The 14323-nt window shown below is 51.1% G+C and overlaps 4 protein-coding genes across 6 annotated transcripts; 1 reads left to right on the forward strand and 3 right to left on the reverse strand.

The window, feature by feature from the left end:
* Positions 1 to 143: 143 nt before the first annotated feature.
* Positions 144 to 7313, forward strand: FOIG_06598 (uncharacterized protein; the record flags this gene model as incomplete). Its single annotated transcript, XM_031205710.1, has 3 exons — positions 144 to 228; positions 294 to 529; positions 588 to 7313. 3 exons carry the CDS (start codon positions 144 to 146, stop codon positions 1575 to 1577), a joined length of 1311 nt encoding a protein of 436 aa, XP_031064434.1. The 3' UTR covers positions 1578 to 7313.
* FOIG_06599 (uncharacterized protein) lies at positions 1579 to 7594 on the reverse strand. The gene has a single exon (XM_031205711.1). It carries the CDS (start codon positions 6682 to 6684, stop codon positions 2224 to 2226), a length of 4461 nt encoding a protein of 1486 aa, XP_031064435.1. The 5' UTR covers positions 6685 to 7594; the 3' UTR covers positions 1579 to 2223.
* Positions 7595 to 8267: 673 nt separating this feature from the next.
* FOIG_06600 (uncharacterized protein) lies at positions 8268 to 10783 on the reverse strand. Its single transcript, XM_031205712.1, has 2 exons — positions 8535 to 10783; positions 8268 to 8471 (listed from the first exon to the last, which is right to left on the reverse strand). Exon 1 carries the CDS (start codon positions 10477 to 10479, stop codon positions 10093 to 10095), a length of 387 nt encoding a protein of 128 aa, XP_031064436.1. The 5' UTR covers positions 10480 to 10783; the 3' UTR covers positions 8268 to 8471; positions 8535 to 10092.
* Positions 10784 to 10822: 39 nt separating this feature from the next.
* FOIG_06601 (uncharacterized protein) lies at positions 10823 to 14290 on the reverse strand. 3 transcript variants are annotated; one of them, XM_031205714.1, is made up of 3 exons: positions 13287 to 14290; positions 12346 to 13198; positions 12053 to 12283 (listed from the first exon to the last, which is right to left on the reverse strand). In XM_031205714.1, the coding sequence occupies exons 1-2, from the start codon at positions 13426 to 13428 to the stop codon at positions 12579 to 12581; spliced, it is 762 nt and encodes a 253-aa protein (XP_031064438.1). In that variant the 5' UTR covers positions 13429 to 14290; the 3' UTR covers positions 12053 to 12283; positions 12346 to 12578. The 3 variants fall into 3 exon arrangements, with proteins under 3 accessions (XP_031064437.1, XP_031064438.1, XP_031064439.1); XM_031205715.1 differs by having other exon boundaries at positions 12145 to 12280; XM_031205713.1 differs by having other exon boundaries at positions 10823 to 13198.
* Positions 14291 to 14323: the final 33 nt, after the last annotated feature.

The following is a 14323-nucleotide window of genomic DNA, read 5'->3' on the forward strand; positions in this document are numbered from 1 at the left end:
ATGCCGTCCTTCATCAGTTCTAAGGTTCAAATGGGCGCTGCAGCCATGATCCCTGCTACTTATCTCCGAGTTATCCCCGGCGCAAAACGAAAACCTCTAAAGATTCTCATCATGACAGCCTCTCCACCGCTCAAAGCACCATCATGCGCCTATCCCACCCTTCAGCCCTTGCGGGCCTCTCTTCTACCCCCTTGAAACGCTTCTACTCTCCATCGCGCACCATCCAAAGTAAGTCAATTCCCGCCTTTGCCCCCCGAAGTCTCATCATGGATGCTAACCCCACGGTCCTCCAGAAAATGACGTTCTCTTCCTGCGCCAACAGGGCATTAAAGCTCCCAAATGGCATCTTACGTCTCCTCTTCGCGCCGATACGAAAATAAGACTTGGTTATGGTGCCTCTATTAATTCGTCCGAGCTCATTGGTCGCCAGGTGCTTGATGTTCTGAATGATAGCTCGGGACGTCCTGTCACTCTTCACGAGCCGACCTTGGCTTCATACATCATTAACAGCCCGCGACAGGCCACACCGGTACGATACAGTGCCAATTGAACTCAATCGCTATTACTAATATGGAATTGGCTCTTAGATATATCCCCATCATGCGAATACCATCGTGTCGCTCCTCGATTTAAACCTTTCCCGGCCTGGTGAAGAAGAACACGACGCAGATCTCAATCATCCAACCCAGCCGTTTGAGATATTTGAGGCTGGTACTGGAATGGGGAGCTTGACGCTACACCTCGCTCGTGCTCTTCATGCAGCAAATCCAGCTGTACCTCCTAGCCTGCGAAACACCCTCTGCACGGCACGCTACAGGACCGACGGTTTTGGTCTCGATCTCGCCGAAGAGGACCAGGCTGCCCTCGACTCTTACCGGTCCAGTCGTCGCGCCGTGTTACATACCCTTGACCGGAACATTAAACACTCTCGCGCAGCACATAAACTGATTCGCCACTTCCGCCGCTCTTTGTACTTCCCTACTATAGACTTCCATGTCGGCTCCATAGACGAGTATATCTCATCCCGCCTGGCTGAGACGGATAACCAGCCTTTCCTGTCACATGCAATCCTTGACCTTCCTTCCGCTCACGACCATGCTACTCAAGTTATTCAGGCCCTCCACCCCAACGGCCTTCTTGTCATCTTCACACCCTCTATTAGCCAAATCGCCGACTTCCAAACTTGGGTTGCTCGCACAGGCCAGCCCATGCGCCCTGAGAGGGTTATTGAGCTTGAGGTTTCGACCACGGCTGACGGTGTTCTTGATACTGGTGGCGGCAAGGAGTGGGATGTCAAAACCGTTATTCCTAGAGAAAACCCTGAAGGCGCTGCAGTGCAGGTGATGCGACCCAAGGTGGGTGAGCGAGTCACCGGTGGTGGGTTTGTAGCTGTTCTCAGGCGATGGCCTGTTGGCCAGATACGCTCGCAAGTTGAGTCCTCTACACAGGAGAGTTCTTCTGAAGTTGAGTGTGAATTTGAGGATAAGGGAGCTTCTGAAGCTGAGGGCAACCCAGAAGTTGAAGAAACTACTCAAGCTGAGGGCACGGCGGAGAATGAGCCAACGAAAACTGAATGATGTTCATGAATCTTGTACAACACAATCTGTATAGTAGACTTTTAGACCTATAGAGTCTAGACATGTATAAAGCAAACAATAGACGAAGCAACGAATGTAATCAGAGTGGAAGAACAGTAATGCCGCTTGCTATCTCGTTCTGGCTCCCCAAAGCATGAATGGGTATCTCTATGCAACATGCTCAAATATCAAGTCGTATCTCCTCCTCACATTCAATCATCAAGATTTCATAATCATTCCTATTCCGTCTTTCTTTTTTTCCCCAATCCTATGCACTCCATTTCCAAATTCTGCGGAGTGCAATGTCCAGCATTTCCCCCATATTAAGAACCCCCCCCAAAAAAAAAATGGCCCTTAGCTTGAAATACCAGTGCATCCAGTGCGTGGTCTAACCCGACCTGCGGCACCGAAGATTAATCAAACAAGTAAAAGAGAACTTATGCCTCTGTTGCAGAGGAACGAAATGAAATAAAGATTGTTTTCCGTGGTTCAATCTTGTGGTATAGCCTCTTTTTCTGAGGAATGGGCTTGCGCCGCATGGAATCTTCCAACCTGTAATGCTTTCCAATTAAACTTGCGTATCTTGCGCAATGTTGTGACCGATAAGGAAAAGTAGAGGAAGAAAATAATGTGTTGTGTTGAGTGCTTAGACACTGGTGATGCGCTCAAGAGGAGCCCGAGCGCAGCAGACCATAAGCTTCAGGCTTGTACCGAGCTCTTCAGACTCAGAGAGCAGAGACTTATCGCTCCAGATGCTCTTTCCAGAGGGGTTCTCAGCTGCATTTTCGTAGCATCGTGTGTACCACCATCGGCCAACGCGGCTGACCATCTTGGTGATGCCCTCATCCGCCAGGGGGCTGTTGTCGCTCATCATCTCGGATAGACTCGGCGGGTCCTTCTTCTTCTCAGCAGTAGCCTTACCCTTGTCAGCCTTGCTGTCTGAGCGAGTGACCGAACTCGCGACAGGCACACCCACTCGTGCTGCCTTGATAGTAGTGAAACCAACCTTGCCCAGAAGACGAACAATGAGATCCGCGGTTGATCCAAGACTAGTATCAGGCGTCTTCTCATTGATCCTCTCTTTGAGACGGCGGACTGTACGTCGGCCCCGGTTGCCCATGTTGTTCAGGTCGACATCGAGAATAGAGAGCTCGATGAAACCTCCTGGCTTCAGTACACGCCGAGCTTCAGTGAGGATGCTGCGGTAGTATGCTTCAGGAGCTGCGACAGGGAAGCGGTACACAACAGCTGTAAAGCTCTGAGGGGCAAATGGGAACTTGTCGAGGTGAGAGACGTATTGGATCTGATGGTGATTTGGAGGGCTGAGAGGGAAGCTTGAAGACGAACTCTTGAGTTCTTCTGGAAGAGGAGCGCGAGGAGACAGGTTGAAGAAGGTAGCAGCCGGGTATGTTTCGGCAGCGTAGAATGACCAGTCATCGTTACCAAGGCCATCAATTACAAGGATTGAGTGCCTCTTCAGTGATCCCTCAACAGGAACCAGTTCATGGCGAACGTCACTGAAGAGAACATGCCCGAAGGTGAGCCACTTGCTCACCGTCATTGAACCAACCCTGAGGTTGACTTGTGCGAGTGGTGACCCATCCTCCGAAGAGGAGCTGGCATCAGATCGTCTCGTCTTGCGGGAAGAACGACTGCTTCGTCGAGATACCTCACCAGTTGCAGGCGCCTCAGTGTTGGTGTTGCGGTCTTCATATCCCGAAACAAACTTGGAGACTGAGAAGGGAGTGCTGGGGCTTGGGTGAGGTTGGAAAGCCGCTCGAAGGCGTTCAGTCATATCAGCGCTGCAAGTGCTGGAGATGGTTGTTGCCTTGGATTGTCGGCTTGCTTTCTTATCGAAGACAATCGTCGGCGACTCCAAGGGCTTCTCCTTGCTAGCCAGTTTCGACTCGTAAGTCTCAAGATGGAACGGTGTACCTCGTGAAGAAGTTGCCGAGGGAAGTGCTTTGCCAGCATCTTCTCCAAGGAGATCATCATACTCATCCCACACCTCATCTTCTGCGGGGGGGTCATAAGGCTGTGGGATCACGGCAGTAGAGCCAGAGAAAGCAAGAATACCAGAACAGCTTGAGCTAGATGTACCAATGGTTCCCTCGGAATCCTTGCGAGGCGAAAACGCCAAGAACTCCTTTTCAACTCGGCTCAAAGCAGGAGGGTTGGAGTCTCTTGATGAGAGGTTGTTGGTGCTTCCTGCTGTTGAACCATCGGTAGTCAGATCAGGAACAGGAGTCGAAGGCCTGGAAGGTGAGGGACCTTTGGCAATTGACTCAGGATCATAGACCTCAAGGTTTTCAGGTGCCAACTGCATGCTAGCTCTGAAAGGCCTAGAAAAGCTCATAGGTGACACATGTTCAGTACGGTTACTCACAACCTTGGGGATTCTTCCGACTTGAGGAAGTCGGCTTCGTCGACCAGCAGTGGTGCTTGTTGACGGAGGCTGTAGAGTAGGCTTCTTGGACATCAAAGTCTGCTGGGGTACAGGCAGCCGAGGCTTGGTCTTCATCTCGATGCTCTCCCGCCTTGGGGGTTGAGCTGGCTCTGCAGGCCGTACCGGAGAGTTGGTTGACGATCGCATCTCTGGTGTGCCTTGCGGAAGCTCGGGAGTACCACCAACACTAGGTGATTTTCCGTAAACCTCGGCAAACCTCAAGACATCTTGAATGTCCATCGGCTCGCTGTCCTCTTGTTCTGACGAATCCATCATGGCATAAAAGGCAAGGGGCTTCTTCTCCACTGGTTTGACAGTGGCAGAGACCTTCTCGCTCTGCTTAGGCTGCTGGGTCTGGGTTGACCTTCCAAACAAGTTCCACTTTCGAGGAGATCGCGGCCTCTTGACAAGCTTCTTGGGCGCAGGGTGTGAAGACTTGGCCTCGTGAGAAATCTCCCGTTGCAGTTCGAAGTGGGACTCATCAGACATGACACTGGTATCAAAGCTTGTCATGGGCGACGATGCATAACCTGACGTGTTGATAGGCTGAGGCAGCTTCAGGGGGTCATCCGGCGAAGATCGGAGACGATGGACAGATCTTCGGAAAGCCAAAGTCGACTTCATTGTAGGGCCTTCAGAATCGCTGCTCTCGGATGGACGGCGAGCACCAAAGGCTGGGTGTGGAGTGCGTGACATGGGCGACGGCCACAAAGTGTTTCGAGGCTGATCTTGAGAAGTTGCCAATGACTGCGAGCTTCCGAACCTCGACTCTTCGGTCGCCAAGCTTTGGGAGCTTACACTCCGAGAGATTTCAGAGCTTGCATTTCTATTCTCGATAATCGCACCTCCAGCGATGACCACTGGGTTGACCCGATCTGCAAAGAAGGAATCGTTGCTAGAACGGGGTTCCTGAGTTGTCTGACTACCAGGAGAATTGCGTGTCATGTTGCTGATACTGCCACTGCGTCTCTTGGAAGCACCAATGCGTCCATAACCTTCATGGCCTGTGCCAGCTACAGGACCCTTGCGAAGAATCTTCTTTTCCTTCTCATTCTTCTCGGCTAGTGTTCCGTTGGCGTGCTTCTTACGACTAAAGAACGGGAAGCGTGAGAATGAAGAGGTTGCCACATTAGGACTCGGTGTGCTTGTCATTCGAGGTGGCTCGAGGCCCTTGCCCTTCTTCGATTCGGCTGTTGCCTTGGCTGCCGGCTGAGCGTACAATTCGCCTTTGATGGGGAGCTGTGAAGTCGATGCTGTTCGACCTCCATGAGTGTACTGTGGCTTCGGGGGCGACAAAGCTGCTGTAGCAGCAGATTCGCTTCCTCTTCTTTCGGTTGTTGGGAGGGATTGAGTGGAAAGATTGCTGTGAATGACTGGCATGGGGTTGAACAGTTGAGATTGCATGTCGGGGGTGCCATCTCTGCTGGGTCGTGAAGGGGGCACGGCTCTTGGGGAGGCGGAGGATTGGGCACTTCTCTCAGGGGAAGGGGATCGCAAAACAGGTCTTGATACCTTGCGCACCGACTTGGGCGACGATGTCTCCTCACGAAAGTACTGCGATGATTTCCGTGGTGGAGGACTGGGTGGTGGAGGAGGCAGGTTCTTGGTCTTCTTCTTGATGGTAGCTTCTCGAACAGTAGAGTTCGACGAGGATGAAGTCAGGGACTCTCTAACAGCTGCGAGGCCATGAGGATCAACGGTGATGGCATCAACTTCGTTAGGGAAACTTCCACCAGCTCTTCGTGTCACAGGAGGTCTGTTGAGGATGGGGCTTTGTAGTCGGTTCTTGTTCTGGGTGCGAAGAGGTGCAACAAGACCAGGGGACTGAGAAGCAATTGAGGTTGGAGTGGTGTCGCGACTATACGATCCTGGTCCAGGTGACTCGGAGAACCTAGTAGATGGGCTTCCACTAGTTCCGGAGAACAGTAGGCTGGCTGGAGTTGGAGGTGGAAGATCGTGTGTCGCTAACCGGAACGGAACCTCGATGCGGTTATCCGAGCTGTCAGAAGGACGTCGAATGTTGCGATAGCGGTCCAGTTCTGGGTAGATCACTGGTGATTTGGAAGGTTTCTTTACCTCTACAACCTCAGCAATTTGAATCTCGGCAGGACTGCTGGTAAGTTCTCTATCCAGATGGAAGCCGAAAGCAGGGTCGAGTGAGCCTTGGCGCTTATGCTGGGACGAAGAAGAAGAGTCTGTCCGAGATGAGCCGGTCCGTGTCGTCTTGACATCGCCGGATAACGATGACTTCTTCCTACGCAGAACGTTTGGGTTAGACCTTGGGTTGTCCATGGACTGGGCTGATGATGATGATCCGGAACCTCCACGGTGGTTGGCAGTTGATCGTGTGGATACTGAAGTAGAAGAAGAACCCCATGATTGGGCTTGATGATTAAGGCTAGGTCGTGGCACAGGTTGAGGAATCGATGGTCGCCGGGTAGTAGAAGGTTGAGGAGCCCTTGCTGATGGACGTGAGATGGAAGAGGGCTTCGGTAATGGTCGTGGAATCTCTTCCCTCCTTCCTGATCTGTTGAGTGGCTTAGGAGCATTTGAGATAACTCCAGGTTCAGTTCCCATTGTCATTCCCGAACCAGGCCGTCTTATGCGAGACGGCTCCGAGGGCCTGGTCGGGATACCAGACCCCAATCTGTAAGATTCCATCTTCCAACCTTCTTCAGGATCGATTTCGTATACTTAATCCCATATTTCGCCAGGAAGATTCTGAATGGGTGTATGATATATATGAAAGTCAAAAAAGAAAAGTGACCGAGACCGTGAATCGGGAGAGCGAGGTAGAGTCGTCGTTATTAGTGTGGAGGGGAATCGTTACTCTAAGAATTGGTGTGGGTAAATTTATCAGCTCGAAGAGGCCTAGTTCGTTGGGTGATGGTGTGGGCTGTGGGATGAACCCGCGTCTAAAAGTTTGGTTGACGGTAGAGCTGGCGCTTCGGTTGATGTGATGAGTGTTTGAGGTGCGGGCTTCAGTACAGTAGTGTCGTTCAAGGTTGGAGTGTAAGTGGAGGAAGTGAGACAGGACAAGGAAGGGGAAAGGGTAATTAGATGAGTTGAAGTTTAAGAGATGAGAGACAATGCAATGGTAGACAAGAAGACACAAGTCAGTGGCAAAACTAGAGAGCGAATGGGTATAGATATGATAAGGTAAGAAAAGTAAGTAAGTCAAGAAGAGATGGTAGCAGCGGGGAGGGCCGAGACGGAAACGGGAGCATATAACTAGGTGCAGGTAGTATTTAGGCAATGGGCGACCTTTCTGGGGCCATCATCATGAGTGGACGACGACATCTGGTACATGAATACATTGACGGATGGGCAGAGGTACATGCTTGGTAGAGGAGAGGATGGAGGACTCTGACTGTGGCGTTTCTCCCAATCCTGGTCTGGCCTGGGAGGTTGCAGGCATTGCCTTGCCAGGCATCGCATCTCAGGCGTGGAGTCCGCCCATGCCATGCCATGCAATGCGATGCGATTAAAACCCTCCCCAAGTTTGAGTCATCCGTTTGGTCAGCGAGAGAAAAATACTGCTGCAGCTGTAGTACCCGTCGCTGCGGAGCACATTAACTCAAGCGTGCTACTGCGCCGCCTTCCCTCCTTCGGGGTGCATATCCATATTATCCTATGAGAAAGCCCTCATGGCATCTTGACGCAGTGATTGGGCATCACACCCTTGCAGCGATTTGCACTCCCAATCCCGGTCGCCTTGAAGGACCCTTGGTGTGGGCTATCCATAGTGGGGCTTCTTAAAAGAGAGACAGGGACGGAAACATGAGAGAAGGATATCTTTAAACGACTGGTTAACCTTGAACCGGGCTGGGCTGGACCGTTGACATTAGTTAGTTAGTAGAGTGGACCAGAAAGGGATGGGCCGATGGCCGCTCATCATGGACCAATCTTGGATTTCTATAACCCGAGATGTTGGAGGAGAGACAAAAGGGTGGGTAAACAAGAAGAAAGGAGTGCACAGATACGGAAAGATAAAATGTTATCAGCAAAAAGATAGCATCGAATCATAGTCTAATACCTCTCTCATATAAAAAAGCCTGACCAAGAACTGATGCGGGTGCAGGGTATAGTCCTGACATTTGGTGGGTGTAGATGTCGGTTGTGTCCCATTTTGGAAATGATGAAGCTGTGTGAGGGGGGGCAGGAATGGTATTCCCAGCGACTAATTATCTTTTCTCTTAACGTCTCGATTTTCAATAGTCAGGGGCCATGAATCTATGTCCGGAGCCGAAGGACAGAGTCGTGGGTGTGAAGACATCGAGAGTTTGGAGCAGGGTATCATCATCTCGATGGGAGTATGAAACCGTCCGTGACTCCGAGGTAGAAACATGACGGCGCTTGTTCATTGTTCTTGTTCTTCAGCACAACATGCGACGTCGTTGGAGGCATATGCATGTCTTAGACATGCATATCAAATGTCTCACTTTGTTCTTCTCCCACAGGTTAATCTGGTCTGCATGTCTCTAAAATGTCTTGCCCATAGCCAGCCTCACCTTCCAAATCCGTTAATCAATATGATGAGCGTAAGCAAACACCAGGCACCTATCGTCTCATCTCGTCTCATCGAGTAGAGTAATCACGATTGCGAATAACAACAAAACTTTGTACGTAGTGCTGCATGGACCTTCATATCCAGCGATGAGTGGACCTGGCGTTCACATTTTTAGAATTCAGGGTAAGCTTTTACCGTCCCAACGGGCGAGTCCCGTTATAAAAGTGCCCCGCATTGGGGAAAGTCTACCATTATCGGATCCTTCGTAGGATGATCTGACAGCATTCATCTCGAATTGTATATATTTTTTGCCATTTTCGCAATATGACACGAAGTCCCAGACCTCGAATCAACTCCTTCAGTGACAGGACTTGATCGTCGTTGGTCACTGACCGGGGTGAGAGATCCTGGGGCGAAATACACCCTGTCGGTCAAACACCAAGCCCCAGACCAGCTGCATGAGTTGCATCTGCAGCCAAGGTAGCGGCCAAGTTGGTACAAGAATAGCATCACGAGAGGAGTCCATCTTCATGGGGCCATTCTTTTGCGGTGTCTATGCTAGACGCGAGAATGTTGGGATAGCGACAGCAGTTTGCACGCCTCTCACGATGCTAGAGCATGAATACTCGACAGACGGGATAGGACTCACAACTTCAGCGTTCAGCCATCCCGTCCCGCCTTATCCCGCTCTACAAATTTGCTTTGTCCCGTGAACACGAACATATCGTCTCTCGCCCTCCCTCCTATTCGTTGAAAATCCCAACGCAAAGCGCCGAGGAGTGTCAATCGCCAAAGGACTCATCGATGCCATTGGTTGCTGATCAAGGGTTTTCTACCAATGATTCACACGCACTCGCACTCTCTCGTTTCACTCCACGACCTGTCAGAATGGACACCAGGATAATGATAACCCTCTCTCCTGCATGTCTTCTTTTCCTTGTAAAAAGTCTATGATGAGTGAACGACTAATCCACAATGCGTCTCATCGTTCGCCAATCCTCGCTGCAAAAAACTATGTCTTGCTCAGACCCCTGTCCTTAACTATTGACATGGGGTACTATAATTCGGTAGAGGCGATGGCGAAGAGGGAGCTCAAAGTCGGCATATAGCAGAGCAAAAACTTGTTAGTCGAACGGATCGCTCAGTCATGAGCGAAGCGAAGAGCGATTGCGCGATATAGGTCTACGTATTGGCCAACGTAGGCAGACAGTCAAAGTTCACCGCCATGCATTGTTAGTCTCGTGACGGGCACTTTGGACGAGATAAGACACCACGAGACCAAAAAAGCACGCCCAGGTAAAACGGTCGGCAGTCAAAAAGAAACGCACGATCCTGGTGTTTTCGACGTCATTCTAAGACACAAGGCATTCTCTGGAATCTCATACGTGCTGGCAGCCTTATCACGAGGTCAGGTTCCAAACGTTCGGTGAGAGTTTGAGCCTCCAAATGGACCCAGATCGGTGTGTGCGGCTAGGCCCTGTCTCTCAAGCAAGCTTGGCTGGCTGAAAGAAGACCTCATAGTGCGAGTCCAGCTTGGATAGTGGCAAGACGAGAATGGGTTAATGCGCTGGCAAGGCGGCAAACGCGTCTTGACGTCGATATCTCACCGATTGTCCATGAATTCTAGCATGTCGTACCTGGATCAGTCTTAGATCTTGCTGCAGGACCCGGCATGATTTGGGGAACATGTTTCCAAAAGTGGCTACAAGAGAGGCATCCCATATGCAGCATGCAACTCCGCCACAGCAAAAATTTCCCCATATCCGCCACAGGTTCTCAGATCCTTGAGGCTGGTGACCCTGATTTCTGGGAGTTGAGATGCCTTCACTGACGTGGCAGATCGCGCGTGGCTGGCCACTCCACTCCGGCAGACGTGAAGCCTCACCCAGGCCAGGTCCCCCCCTGTCCATGTGGCTTGTCAGTCGGCCGAGCAAATAAGGTGCCATCTGAGATGCTTGGCCCTTGCAAAGTCACTCGAATTCGAGATCAAAGTACTCTCTACTTTGGGCAGCGGTGAATGCATGCAAATGGCCCCGATGTGCAGCTTTGCCTCATTGACAACTCATCAAACTGCAATATTTGCCAGCCCGTGATGTGAAGCGATGCGCAAGCCCAGCACTTTCGGTTGTGAAGCCATTTCTTCGCTTGCGATGATCAAGCGGGCCTGGCTAGACACTTGAGCACAACGACGGGCTCTAAGCGTCCAACGGCAACTGGAGTCGCTGGAGTCGGAGTGGTCCAATTGATTAGACGCCTCTACCAACCATAGCCGCCAGACGGCTCGGCGACCAGGGCTGCTTTATCGCGAGAGCAGGGGTTTTGCCCTCATGATTGGCTTGTTGTCTGAGACTTGGCTCGAGCTTAGCGTTTGGGAACGTTGACAACCACACGATCAGACCTGTTGGTGATGATGGTCCTATCTCGCTTCCTTCTACTTTATAGTGTCTTCTATTCTGCTCATCATCTCGCCAATATTGGCCATTGAGGCATGGAAGTCACTGCACGTTTTGTCCGGGCCCTTTCGGAGACTGCAACTATCGTCCGAGAACGGAGATCGTGGCTTGCGTCGTTGAAGAAACCATGAGCCCCTTTGGGATTGCGGGATTAGCGCAGCCGCGAGTATTTGTTTCTCGTTGGTTCCAGGCGTTTTCGAGCTATTCATAATGTGTTTCCTTGGTCCGAAGTGTTGGGCCAGACATGTCATTGTTCCGATCAAGGCATACCCCTTCCGCTATACTCATCTTTAACATCGATCTGCTCTATGGCTACAGATTTTCACGAATCGTCGGCACTTGGACCATCCTGAAGTTTTGGCAGGGCTGATAAAAAGAGTCTCGTGCTTTGCTGCAGATATGATGCTCAGATCGGTCTGTCCAATATGAAGTATCAACGCTGAACTTAAATCGCGTGGTCTCCCACTCGGCCGGCTTTCGCTCACCAGCTGTAACTAAGCTCAGCTGTCGCCAGAGATGCGACTTTTCCTGATTGAGAATTGAAAATTCTTCTGTTGTTTTTCGCTCCCCCATGAAGGTCTCCTAGCTCAACCATCCATCAGGAGAAAGTAAGTTGCACTCCAAGTGGTCCTCCAAGAATAGGGGCATCGCAAGACCAGGACCGCGGCACCGGCAGTCGTGCAACGGCGCACAAGTCTCTCGGGAGCTAGAGTCAAAGGAAGGCCTCCCCGTGATGGAAGCTCAATTCCGCCGTATATGTAGTGGGACCCAGGCAAGGTCATGGTGTTGAGTGTTAGTGGATATGCATGTCAAGCTTCAAGTCAGCTTGGCCCCATTTACGGCTCGTATCCGAACAGTCTCTTTGTCGTTCCGGCGACAAGACTAACAGAAAATAGTTAAACTGAATCGGGCCCCGTCCTGTCTGACAAGATGCAAAATCTTGAAGTTCCGCTTCTCTTAGTTGAAGTGTAACCATTCGGATCGTGCGGATTCTTCCGACTTTGAAGGATGATCCCAGTAGAATCTTGCTCTACGCAAGGCCACCGTGTTCGCACAACATCGAGATAGGGGTAAGATGTTTATTGACGAAATATGGCCGGATAACCGTTTGTGCTTTTCCTTACGCCCCCAAGCTCTCTCAGAGGAGATCGGTAGGTTCTCAGACAGTTGAATCCTTGAACGCTTGGATCGATATCGACCGGTTCAAGCTATATGCAAAGACTAGCCGTTTGAGAACCTGACGAATTGACGATTTTTTATTGTTCTTCCATTTGGCTGCCTTGCATCGGCTTGTCTTCTCCGGGACTGTTACCAAGGCTGCTCATCACAACTGGTTAGATCTGGAAACAGAGAACTTACCATGGACCTCAAGATTCTGATTGATAGTGGACATTGGTCGAACCGAAGACGCCGATTTCCTCTTTATTCATTTATCCTTGATAGTCTGCGCCTGAATATGAAAATAAGAATGTTGTACAAGTAGAAATGGTCCATTCACGTAAGTCTGCTGCTCTGCCCAGTTTCATCCGATCCTCAATTTGTAGCCTTTTTACTTGCCAAATTTCGTGTCGCATTGGTTACCATGAGAACTATTAGTTTCCAGCGAACCTAGCAGCACGCTTCTCTGCCTTGGCCTTCTCTGTTGGGTCGTCAAGAATACCACTTCTGGTAGACGTCTTCTCCTTTCGGGCGCCACCATCGCGACCGCCGTCTCGACCACCACGGCCGCGTCGTCGACCGCCACCACCGTTTCTTCTGTCCAGGCTTTGTCGCTTCCCAGGGCGGTTTCCTTCACCTTCAGTGGTGCGATCCCGGCCTCGCTTTCGCGAGCGCTCTGGGAGTGCCGAGTCAAGAGTAGTAGCAAGTTCCTTTTCGTCGAGGCCAAATCGCTTCGCACGGTCGGCGCGCTTCTTCGCGTCCTCGTCCTCCTCAATACCGAACCGCTTGGCACGTTCGGCACGCTTCTTGGCTTCGTCGTCGGCAGCGGTGGATTGTAGACCGATGGCATAAGACTTCTCGGGCTCAGCAGGAGCCTCCGCTGTCTCGGCGGGCTTCTCTGCTGTCGTCTCCTCGGCCTTGGCGGCCTCGACGGGTGCAGCCTCAGTGGCAGGAACCTCAGCAACAGGCTCAGAGGCGGCTGCAGGAGCGGCAGCGGCGGGTTCAGCAGGAGCCTCGTCATCACTGTAGCTGATTTCATCCTCCTTGTTCTCAGCTGTGAAGGATCCAATTAGCCGATGTTATCGATGCGATGCGACGCGACGCGCGAGAGGTTGGATCGCAGGCCTGATAGAATCACGTACCGGGCTTCTCAGCGGTTTCGGAGGTTCGATCGTTCTCTTGGAGCCTTGCAATAAGATCCGCCTTGTTGCCCGTCTGAGGCAGACCCTTCTCAGCCAGCAGCTTCTTCAGCTCGGGCACCTTGAGTGACGAATATTCGGCCATGCTGCGCAAGTCGATTGAAGCGCGTTAACTAATGATTAGGAGACTTTTCACGATCGGAGAGGAAGCACGGCTAGATATGCGATTGTTGCGACTTAGACTGCGATGTTTTGATGAAAGAAGAGAAAAGGCCTGAGTTGCTTCGATGGAGCGGACGAGGGCGAAGCAAGGTCCGCGCCTCAAACAAAGAATGGATAGGAGCGACCCACAGTGATACAAGCGTCATCCCCTAGAATTAGCTAAGGGTAAACTCTTTATCTTATCTCGAATCAAACAAAGAGATGGCAGACTTGATATCGAAGACTACTGAAATTGCAAGGCCTATTCTTTTGTTTGATTCGCCGGATCAGGCTTCAATTATCCCACTGAACCTGTTCTATTTCCAATGATGCCTCTGTTATGAAGCCAATCGTGCTTTCTATTGGCTTGACGGTGTTTGCCTCTGTTCACAGGGAGATGTGCACGGGCCACGAAGCTCTGAAAGAAGCTCGACAAAGCTCTTGTTGCCCGCTTTTAGAGCTCTCCATCCTGGACTATGCATTCGTTGGCAACATCAGGTCTCATTGCATTGCAGGATGCGCCAGAGACAATAACACCCTCACTTATGCAAGTCGACTCATGGAGCAACGGTACTTCAAGCAGTGTACGGTTGTCTCGTCGAACCATATCGCACATTCTGCAGCATCATAGACTGGCCTGCACAGACAAATACTAGCCAGAGAAAGGGCTGCTTAGGATGGATGCCACATGATCCCAGTATTGGATGGTAATCGAGGGCCTCACCTCACGTGGCCATATCGAGAGTGCATCTATTGATGTAACCCCAGAATGGCCTGTACAGCTGAGCACGCCTGTTTATTAGGTGTGCTCGCAGGAGAGTTATGCAAGTAGAGGCATG

Source organism: Fusarium odoratissimum, assembly GCF_000260195.1.
Source record: "Fusarium odoratissimum NRRL 54006 unplaced genomic scaffold supercont1.9, whole genome shotgun sequence".
Lineage (NCBI taxonomy): Eukaryota > Fungi > Ascomycota > Sordariomycetes > Hypocreales > Nectriaceae > Fusarium > Fusarium odoratissimum.

Excerpts from the sequence above, each read along its gene's own strand:
- FOIG_06599 (XM_031205711.1), bottom strand. The coding sequence starts at position 6,684 with ATGGAATCTTACAGATTGGGGTCTGGTATCCCGACCAGGCCCTCGGAG.
- FOIG_06600 (XM_031205712.1), bottom strand. The coding sequence starts at position 10,479 with ATGGCACCTTATTTGCTCGGCCGACTGACAAGCCACATGGACAGGGGG.
- FOIG_06601 (XM_031205713.1), bottom strand. The coding sequence starts at position 13,428 with ATGGCCGAATATTCGTCACTCAAGGTGCCCGAGCTGAAGAAGCTGCTG. Across the intron at positions 13,199-13,286 it reads CGAAACCGCTGAGAAGCCCG|CTGAGAACAAGGAGGATGAA; the intron begins GTACGTGATTCT and ends GATCCTTCACAG.